At 36.7% G+C, this 11,425-nt stretch overlaps 1 protein-coding gene across 1 annotated transcript; it reads left to right on the top strand.

Annotated features, from left to right (window-relative positions):
- Nucleotides 1-1,320: 1,320 nt before the first annotated feature.
- Nucleotides 1,321-11,425, top strand: LOC101889649 (uncharacterized). The gene is made up of 3 exons (XM_005186567.4): nucleotides 1,321-2,032; nucleotides 10,558-10,830; nucleotides 10,928-11,425. Exons 1-3 carry the CDS (start codon nucleotides 1,961-1,963, stop codon nucleotides 11,051-11,053), a joined length of 471 nt encoding a protein of 156 aa, XP_005186624.1. The 5' UTR covers nucleotides 1,321-1,960; the 3' UTR covers nucleotides 11,054-11,425.

The raw sequence follows: 11,425 nt of genomic DNA on the forward strand, positions 1-11,425 counted from the left end.
ATTTGCCTGGAAACCACAAGTGGCTTTCGTTAGAGCACTCCAACATTTAAGTGTGAATAAATCTTTTGTGTCTCGTACCATCGCTCGTTAACGTGATACAGCTAGCGTAGCCCGACGTCAAGGATTTGGACGGAAGGGAAGAAAACAGCAACATCAGCAGAAATGGTTCGAAAAGTAAAGAAGCGACTTGACCGAAACCAGCGTCGCAGTGGCCGAAAAATGGCTCGAGAGCTGAACATATCGCAATATTCCACTTGGCAAATATTGAAAAATGAGTTCGGGGTAAAGCCATTGAAATTCTAAAAAGTGCAAAAACTTACACCACAACTGAGAGAAAATAGACTCAAAAGAGCTAAAGAGTTGTTTTGAGTCTTGGCCGAAAGTGGTGAACTACCGAATTTGGTTTTCTCCGATGAGAAAACATTCGTTGTCCAACAGTTTGTAAACAAACAAAATGATCGTGTTTACTTGCCAAAGAGGTCAGCTGAAAATGTGCACCTTCGGTTTGCCACCAGAAGTCCAGCGCCGGTCATGGTGATGGTGTGGGCCGACATAACAGCCGATGGACGCTCTCCGCTCGTATTTATCGACCGTGGCATCAGAATAAATGCCGAATATATTCGCGAAAATATTCTGGAGGGTGTATTAAAGCCTTGGGCACGCAATCATTTTGGCCGCAGACCTTGGACATTCTAACAGGACACAACACCATCGCACTCAGCAGGCGCCACCCAAGAATGGTTACAAAATGAGGTTCCCCGCTTCATTTCCAGCGCACAATGGCCACTAAAATCTCCGGAAGCCAATCCGTTGGACTATTGTGTCTGGACTATTTTGGAAATCCATGTTGACACTAAAAAATACCAATGTGTCGATCACCTCAAGCAAGCGCTTCGCCGGGAATGGGCCAAAATACCACAGAGCAACATTCGGGCAGCGTGTGACGGTTTCATTGGCCTTTTGAAGGCCATAATTCGTGCCAAAGGTGACGAATTCGAATAAATCTAAACTTATTCTAAAATTTGGTGCTATTTAGTTTTTTATCTCACCTTGTATAAATTTTGGCAAAGAGATGTTGTCAAACGAACATTTTGAAAAAAAAAACTGTAAACATATGATTGCATGACTTTACCTTCTTAATTCTACCACGACCATATGATTTATAAAGAAAAACCCATTTTGTACAATTCGAGGAAGAAATCACTAAATTAGCATCACTCACATTGTGCGGCATTCTTACTCAATGCGTTCTCTTTGGCGCTAGGGGGAGATATCAAAACACTCTCATTCACTCTCCCGCAATTGAACCTGAGGGTAATGGAGACGTTTTGCCGCAGTTCAAAACAAACCAAACAAGTGAAAGCACACACACTTCGCCGTGAAAATAGTCGCCAAATTCTAACGGAAATAAATTCAAAACGTGAATTAAATGTGGAGAAAACAACAAATAACAGAATCAAACGCACACCAACAATAACAACAACAAAACAGTCACCTAGATTTACGCATGACATAATTAATAAATTACTTGAATCAATGAAAAGAATAACTGCTACTGAAGGCATATCAAATATCGCCGCCGTTTGTACCGGCCGTATCAAATCAAGTCGCTGACTGGACGACTGACTGACTGGCTGGCTGCAGACCAACCAACTATTCTAAGCACCCATGTAAACCGGAAAACACCCAAGATCACAAAAACAACAGCAACAAGAACAGAAAAAAGACGACGAGTAATGAAGAACTTAAACACAAAAAAATCAAGAACCACAGCAACGGAGATATCTAAGTTCAGTTTAGTTGATTTGTTATCGTCTTTGGCGTTTATCGTTCTTCCTTCGTCGTGAAGTCGGGCTTTAATTGTTCCAAATACTTAGTGCCTGTTGTCACAACCCTCCCGGGGCAGAGAGATAACGTGACTTGAAGGGAGCCTAGCAGTCAGTCTGTCAGCCCGTCAAAGATGTCTGCGCCATTGGCTTATGATGGCACATATTTAAAATCTATTTCCGGTATTTCAAAAATCTGTTGCATGGTAGGTATGACTGGATAATGAAGCGGCACATGATGCTCTATGTGTGCGTGTGTGTTCTGTAAAAAAACAGATAAATTCCATAAGAGTTTTCTATTATTCATCCACTCGCCATCATCAGCATCATCGTCATCGAAAGATGATGACCAGCCAGACCCAGTGCGTTTTTTTATTTGTATCGGCTGACTCAAAGGTTTTTTCGTTGTTTCTGTCTTTTCTTTCGTTCCCGTTCACCCCATTCTTTTACTAATTGTTTCATTTAAAATGTTTAATGATTGCTATTTTACAGTGAAAGTGATTGAAAATTATGAACAGAGGAGATAACAAAGAACATAAAAACGAAGTAAAGACAACAGATTTAGAGTAGCATATCTTTTCAAATATTCTTTCAAAATGCAGGTGTAACTCGAAAAATTCAAATATGAAAAGTAATTGGTTAAATAGAAAGGCGATGGATAATCCAATCGCAGGGCATGATGTTGAGAAACAAGAGAAACCATATGAAGAATGTACAAGTCTGACATTGAAGCTTATTCGATTGGCTGCACCAGTCATACCAATTATACCTATACAAGGCTCACCAGAGTCACGGAAAAACTCCAATTTTTATACCATCCACCATACATTGTTTGGAGGATATATAAAGATTGTCATTCCGTTTGTAATTCATCGAAATATTCTTTTTAGTCCCAACAAGGTATATATATTTTTATTAAATCAGCATAAGACTTAGCTTAGGATTCCCAGCGGCATGTGATGGAAAACTAAAATTTAAATTAAAAACCAGTAAAGAAAGTCTTAAAGTCGGGCGGGGCCGACTTTATGATACCCTACACCACTTTGCTAATTTAGTAGAGCTCCGCATATCAATTAAAAGTTTTAATGGAGAATTCAATCATACACGCTATGATTATAATTTAAAGTTCAAAGGACTAAATATGCCGAAGCATTTGTATCCTTTAAATTCGGACTTGTATTGCGAATTAGGTGCACATATATTTTAAAATCGGATAAAGATATATATGGGAGCTATATTCAAATCTGAACCGATCTCGATAAAATTTGGCAAAGATATTTCTGAGCTGTATTTGATATATTTCCCTGAATATCGTTGTTACGGACTGCATATTACGGTTGTGGGTAACAAATCGGATGAACAGTATATATGGGAGCTATAGCTATATCTGAACCGATCTTCACCAAATTTGACATACTAGCTTCTAGACCCAATTCGGTCGTAAGTGCCAAATTTCATCCCATTTGGGCAAATATTAGACGTTTGGTGCACAATAAAAGGTAAATCGGACGAAGTTATATATGTATTTCTGAGCCGTATATGCTATATTTCCCCAAATATTGTTGCTAAAGAGTGCATATTACGGCTGCGGGGGACAAAAATAACAAATCGGATGAACAATATATATGGGAGCTATAGCTATATCTGAACCGATTCCGAATTCAAATTTGGCATACTTATTTTCAGGTCCAATCTTTGCCATACTATTCGGACCGATATTACACGTTTGGTGCACAATAAAAGGCAAATCGGACGAAGATATATATGGGAGCTATATCTAAATTTTGACCGATTATCTCCAATTTCAATAGGGTTCGTCCTTGGGCCAAACAAATGATTTGTGCAAAATTTCATCTGAATAGGGCAATAAATGCGAACTGTACTTTGTTTACAAAAATACATGGACAGACGGACAGGCGGACGGACGGACATGCATAAATTGACTCAGAATGTGATTGTGATGATGATCTGCATCAAAAGGAACTATGGGTCTATTTCGTTTCCTTTTGCCTCTTACAAACAAATGCACAAAGACATAATACTCCGACCACCTTGTGGTTTAGGGTATAAAAACGTCTTTTGTTTGCACTTCAAGTTCCATACAATTGTACCTCCCCAAAGTCGGTATTTTGACGTATTTTAGCGACAGTCTCTAACGGAATAGTTTAACAATTTGGGATATAAAGTTCATAGTGGGTTCTACCTTCTGTGTCCGGTTATTGTCTATACAATTGTACCTCTCTATATTTGGTATTTTGATGACTTTAACAAAAGTTTTTAACGGAATACTTCACAAATTATATATTTGGTCTACCTGTTATGACCTTTGCCTATACACTTCCACTTTTCCACAAAGTGAGATAAAAAAAACTGCAACAAAGTCAAATTCCATAATTTTTACATTTTTTTTTAAATTTTATTGAATGAAAGCAAACAAGTAAAAAAGCAGTAAGTTTGGCCGGGCCGCACTTTGAATATCCTCTACCATTTGGGACGAATTAGGAAATTTTCCAAAAAAATAAGATCCATTAAAAATTCCGTTAAAATCTTAAAAATGCCGAATATCGGAAGGTGCCCATATATGGGGGATATACGATATTGTGGACCTATATAGACAATTCTGCTTCAGGAGATAAAGTACTCACACGGAACCCTTTGTGTGCAATTACAGAAAATTCCATTGAAAAAATCATCAAATTGAAATTCATCAAAATACCCAACATCGGGTGGTTACCGTCGTATGGGAGCTATACGATATCGTGGACCTATAAAGACAATACTCTCCTAGGAGATAAAGTACTTAGAAGGAACTACTTGTGTTAATTTTCGGATAATTCAAGTGAAAAATGGGGCTAAAATCTTCAAAATACCGAATATCTGGGGGTACTGTTATATGCGGGCTATACTATATCGTGGACCTATTTAGACAATTCTCTATCAGTAGGTAAAGTACTCACAAAGAACCCCTTCTGTAGAATTTTAGACAATTCCATTGTAAAATGTGTCTAAAATAATCAAAATACCGAATACAGTGGGTACTGTTAAATGGGGGCTATACGATATCGTGGACCTATATAGATAATTCTCTTCCAAGGGATAAAGTACACACAAAGAACTCCTTGTGTGGTTTTCAGACAATTTCGTTGAAAAATGTGGCTAAAATCATCAAAATACAGAATATGGGGGGGGGGGGTTACGGTTATATGGGGGATATGCGATATCGATATATAGGAGGTAAAGTACTCATAAGGAACTCCTTGTGTGGAATTTCATACAATTCCATTGAAATATGTGGCTAAAATCATCAAAATACCGGATATCGGGGGGTACCGTTATATGGGGGATATACGATATCGTGGACCTATATAGACAATTCTCTTTTAGGAGGTAAAGTACTCATAAGGAAAGCTATATATAAGGCTATACGATATCGTTGACCGATATAGCAAATCTTCGAACTTGACCTGCCTGCAGACAAAAGAGATATCTGTACAAAATATTATCTTACCTTTCTATCTTAATTCGTTTTGACTGTAGCGTGATTACAACAGACGGACAGGGCTAAATCGTCTTAGAATTTTACGCTGATCAAGATTAACCATTTTTAAGTGACGCGTGCTGAGTGCGATGGTGCTGAGTTCTGTTGGAATGTCCAAGGTCTGCGATCAAAATGTTTGTGTGTCCAAGGTTTTAATACACCCTCTAGAATATTTTTACGATAATATTCGGCATTTATTCTGATGCCACGGTCGATTAATACGAGCGGAGAGCCACCATCGGCTGTTATGGCGGCCCACACCAAAACCATGGCCGGCGCTTGTGTTCTGGTGGCCAACCGAATGTTCACATTTTCAGCTGACCTCTTTGGCAAATAAACACGATCATTTTGTCTGTTTACAAACTGCTGGACAACGAATTTTTTTTCATCGAAGAAAACCAAATTCGGCAGTTCACCACTTTCGGCAAAGTGAAGCAACTCTTTAGCTCTTTTGAGTATATTTTCTTTCCGATGCGGTGTAAGTTCTCTGAAGTTGGCTGCAGTTTTTTTCATCTCACCCAGTATATGGCAACTAAAACCAAATCTGATTTTTTTTAACGAAAGTTTTTACCTTCTAAATTTCTGAAATACCAAACAAGCAACAACAACTTTTCCTCCCATTTTTATACCCTACACCAGACTGTGGCACACATTTCCTTTCCTTATCTGAATGGAATCACATTCTGAGTCGATTTGTGCATGTCCGTCCATCTGTCCCTGTATTTTTGTAAACAAAGTACAAATTGCAATTATTGCCCGATTGATATGAAATTTTCCACAAATCATTTGATTAGTCCGAGGACGAAACAAATTGAAATTTCAATATCTATCTTTATTTTGCACCAAATGTGTAATATTAGCCCAGCCTAGAAGCATGTGTATCAAAATTTGGTAAAAATCGGTTCAAATATAGCTATTGCTCCCATTTGTTGCGGCCGATTTATTATTTTAATGCGCTCCTTGACAACGATATTCGGCACGAGATACCACATGCAGCTCTGCCAAATTTTGTCGAGACTGAATCAGATATGGTTATAGCTTCTACCTTCTCTGACATCCGAATTTAGCAAAAACGTCGCATTTGGTGAAAATCGGTTGAGATATAGTTAAAGCCCTCATATATTTGTTTGACCCGATTTGATATTGAAGCCGATTAAATCCTTATAAGCCACTACTTGATAACAACGATTTTCGGTACAAGATATCATCCAAGAATACCTTTAAAAATTCTGTCGAGATTGGTTAAGATTTAGATATAACTTCTACATATATCCATGTGCGATTTTAAGTTCATAGTGTGCCAAATGTGTAATAAAAGCCAAAATGGGATTGTTTCACGCACATTTGCCGAATTTAACCAAACATCAAAGATATCAAATTTTGTAAAATTCAGACATACCAATGTATCCGATTTATATACTTCTTAAGTCTTCTCCAAGTCATGACATGCAATCTATATCAGTGATATTTGGTACGAGAGGTCTCATACCACATCCAATATAAAACCTCCATCAAATTTAGTGGAAATCGATTGCGAATAAAATGTAGCTTCCATATGTTGGTTCCATTCGATTCCAAATATATACCACTGTAAAGCCATAATACGCAATTAAAAATTAAATTGCCATTAAGGAAATCGATTAAGAATATAGCTTCCATATATTGGTTCCAACCAGTTTTAAATGTATGTACATCTATGTAAAACTTAAATTGCCAATATAAGAGTTTATTTGTTACAGGTGGCTCTGCTAAATTCTCACTATGGTGTTGGCCATCGTAAAGTCAGCGCCGCCCATCTTTTGTCTTTCCTTACTGGTTTTATTTTTTTCCCATTAAATCTCCCCTTTCACGAGTTGGTAACTCCAATTTCAATTAATTTTCAATTTCCTTCTAACCACCTCTTTAAATGTTTAAGGATTACACTTTTATTCTGAAAAGTATTTCACACATATGTACGTGTGTATCCCTTTCTCTCAGCATGTTTGTGGGTCATTAACATAATGGCACTGTCATTTTAAATGATGTCATGAAAAAAGGACAACAAAACGTTAGAAATATAACTGGAAGTTCTTCAAATGAAGTCATGTGGTTCTATTGTGCAAACATGTAAATGCGATCCCCTTTTTCCGCCACAATGAAAGATTAATTGAAAGTTGAATCAAAAATCATATTCCCAATAACATTTATAATATTTTCCATAATTGCATGGAGGGTGGAGACAAAGTGCACCAATTAGCCCAACTTTTGGAAAAGATTCCATAGATAAATATGATGTGTAAATGATGTACGCTTTTAGAGCATGTAAAACACATAGGAGTCGGGGTCAAACCCAATGATTATTCATTGATTCTGCTCAAATATACAGGATCTGTCACAAATGTTATAAAAACGAACTTCTGAACATATTCTTAAAATTAATTTGCTAGTACAAAACCTTCCGGAAAAACATTTTATTCGATTGGATATCCGGTCACACCACTGGTAAAATTTTTAAGTCCTTTATCGATTGTGTGCAACTGTTTATCACCAATGGCTTCAAGAATATTGTCCTTTAAAGCGTCAATTGTCTCTGGCTTGTCGGCGTAAGACATATCTTTAACGTCACTTCACAAATAATAGTTCAACGATATTCAAAAACAGGGCGAACATTGTTATTTGGATTTTTTTTTTAAGTTTTCGCAAAAATGCCTGCTAGTATCATGTGGGATTCTTTCATTAAATCGAAAGATCTAGGGTATCACATGGTCCTCCCTGCCCGCCTATAACACTTTTTAATTTTTAATGTAGTATTTTGAAATGCATCACACATCTTATATCTTTGATGATTAAGTGTACTTTTTGATTTTGCTGTAAGAAATGTTACAGGGTGAGATGAAAAAACTGCAACCAACTTCAGACTGCTGTCATTTCTAAACCACTCGTCCGACAGCTGTGAAAATTATTCGAATGACAGCTCATTGTATTGTTTACAATCGTACAAAAGCATTTTGGTGAGAATTTTCAGAAAAAAAAATTATTCGTGATGGGATTCAAGCGTGATAGTGTGATTTCTTCATATTTGGCTGGAAAATCTCAAGTGGCTATCGCTAGAGCACTCCAGCATTTAAATGTGAATAAAACTTTTGTGTCTCGTACCATCGCTCGTTACTGAGATACTGGTAGCGTAGCCCGGCGTCAAGGAAGTGGAGCAGAAATGGTTCGAAAAGTAAAGAAGAGACTTGATCGAAACCCGCGTCGCAGTGGCCGAAAAATGGCTCGTAAGCTGAACATACGCAATATTCCATTCGGCAAATATTAAAAAATGAGCTCAGGGTAAAGCCATTGAAATTCCAACAAGTTCAAGACAAGACAAGACTCAAAAGAGCTAAAGAGTTGCTTCACTTGGCCGAAAGTAGTGAACTGCCGAATTTGGTTTTCTCCGATGAGAACATACATTCGTTGTCCAGCAGTTTGTAAACAAACAAAATGATCGTGTTTACTTGCCAAAGAGATTAGCTGAAAATGTGCACCCTCGGTTGGCCACCAGGGAGTGGATTCTTGTTCTATGAAAATTTTAAATGAAAAATATTTCCCTTATAAATTTTTTCATTTGAAATTTCTTTCCTTTATAAAAATTTTCATTTCACTTTTTCACAGAACAAGAATTGAGGCCCAGGTGATGGTGTGGGCCGCGATAACAACCGATGATCGCACTCCGCTCGTATTAATCGACCGTGGCATCAGAATACATGCCGAATATTGTCGTGAAAATATTCTGGAGGGTGTATTAAAGTCTTGGGCACGCAAAAATTTTGAACGCAGACCTTGGACATTCCAACGGAACTAAGCACCATCGCACTCAGCACGCGCCCAAAAATGGTTACAAAATGAGGGTCCTCGCTTCATTTCCAGCTCACAGTGGCTACCAAAATATCCGGATACCCATCCGTTAGACTATTTTGTTTATTTTGGAAAGCAATGTTGGCACTTAAATATACCAAAGTGTCGATCACCTCAAGCAAGCGCTTCGCCGGGAATGGACCGAAATACCGCAGAGCAACATTTGGGCAGCGTGTGACTGTTTCATTGGCCATAATTCGTGCCAGAGGAGACCAATTCGAACAAATCTAAACTTATTCTAAAATTTGATGCTATTTCCGACATTTTTTGCTTTCATTCAATAAAATTTTAAAAAATAATGTAAAAATTATGGCGTTTGACTTTGTTGCAGTTTTTTTTTTTTCTTTTTATCTCACCCTGTACATACGTAGATCGACTCAGCTCGGTGAAATAGGAAAATCCATGTATATTATTCTATGTCCAATATTTTTAGGTATTACATATTGCTTGGCCCAATCAAGCTTATAATACCCCCAGCACAAAGTGATGTAGGGTATTAATATATCGGAGCAATAGATATATGGGAACCGATTTTCATCAAATGTCTTTTAAGATAAATTTGGTTAAATCGTATAAAGATATATATGGGGGCTAAATTTAAATCTCAACCGATCGTTATAAAATTTGGCATAAGTATTACTGCACTGTAGAGCTAGCTCTAGCTCATTGTAATACCCTACACCATATGTGGTAAGGCTATTATTGCTGTGCAAACAATATTTGTTTGTCCAAGCACGAATCGGTGAGAATCGGTTGAAATCGAGATATAGCTCTTTAAAACCATTGTATATAATAATAAAGAATTTATATATTTATTGGTATTCCAGCAACTTAAACCATATTTAGTTACGATGTATCGACTTGTGCTTGTCACTGTATACAGATACCCGGCTCTATACAATAGGCTCTATTGAAGCTCCTGTCGTGATCTGTTCTAAATGTATTTTGATGATGTGTCTCGTGTCCCTTTTCGCTACACTCTTATTAGTTTTTAGAACAATCTGTTGATATGGATTTTTCAAGTAATAGCAAGTAGCTTAAATATTTTCTTGAAGTACACACACTACTTTATTCCATTGTTATCTTTCGTAATCACTAAAACAATGAGAAATAGATGATAGGGTTTTGCTTTACAAGAAAAAAATATCTAAAACTCGTATTAATTACACATTACATACATATGTTCACATTCATATAATGCATATGATTTCTCAGTTTACTCTCTTCATAAATATAAATCTTGTTCCTATTTTCCTCCTTCTTCTTTCCATCCTGCTGTCGACAAAACTTTCATCCGCTTCTACCAAATTTCAGATATGCTGCCTCCTTGGATTCCTGTGCATTGTTTGTAGTTCGGTGCAGTTGCACAATTTTCGTGGATGTTTCTACAATGTAATCGTTGGACTGTCATTTCTGTTTTCCGGATGTATGCTGCTCGCTCGTCTTTTCCAAGTGTGGCAGCGAAAATTCTTAACATTTAATGCCGTCAAATATGAATTGTACGTGAATGTCGTTTTGGCGTGCTGTTGCTTTATTGGCGGCTGCGTTAGCATCTCGTTGGATGTCGTAGCTTATACAGTGGCCACAGTAAGTATACTACAAATGGTGGCATATTTGGAAATTTATTATAAACACAATTATTTTAATTTTTTTTTATATTTTTAATGTCTTTTTACCATTCCAGTTCTTTATATTCCTCGCATTTAGCTTTTATACATTCGATGCCTATTTGTGTTATCGCATCTATCGCCAGTGCGATGCCCAAACACAGACTCAGACTCAAATCCCAACTCAACCCCAAATGGCTTAGCTTAACCCAAAAAAAAAAAAAAAAAAAAAAAAAAACTGAAATGTTTATTTTCTAAATTATTATTTATCAATTTGTTGTTGTTTATTTTATCGTATCGTAGAAATTATGTATGTATGAATGCGTGACATATTGTATTTTATTGTTGTGATTAAAAATTTATAGCGTAAATTATGTTTAATTGTAAGAAGTCAAGTGTTAATAAAGTGCACAAACAATTTGATAATAGTAATAATAAGTTATTTATTAAATAAACATCGATCCTATCAGCAGTAGGTTTTGTCCGGTTGTTGAACCTATTATTACAGGATAGAGTATATAAATTTATGTGTATACGATAACCCAATAAATTATAACAATTTGTATAAATTATGA

Source organism: Musca domestica, unplaced genomic scaffold (assembly GCF_030504385.1).
Source record: "Musca domestica strain aabys unplaced genomic scaffold, Musca_domestica.polishedcontigs.V.1.1 14, whole genome shotgun sequence".
Classification (NCBI taxonomy): Eukaryota; Metazoa; Arthropoda; class Insecta; order Diptera; family Muscidae; genus Musca; species Musca domestica.

Excerpts from the sequence above, each read along its gene's own strand:
- LOC101889649 (XM_005186567.4), top strand. The coding sequence starts at position 1,961 with ATGTCTGCGCCATTGGCTTATGATGGCACATATTTAAAATCTATTTCC. Across the intron at positions 2,033-10,557 it reads TTTCAAAAATCTGTTGCATG|ATATGCTGCCTCCTTGGATT; the intron begins GTAGGTATGACT and ends ACCAAATTTCAG. Across the intron at positions 10,831-10,927 it reads TAGCTTATACAGTGGCCACA|TTCTTTATATTCCTCGCATT; the intron begins GTAAGTATACTA and ends TTACCATTCCAG.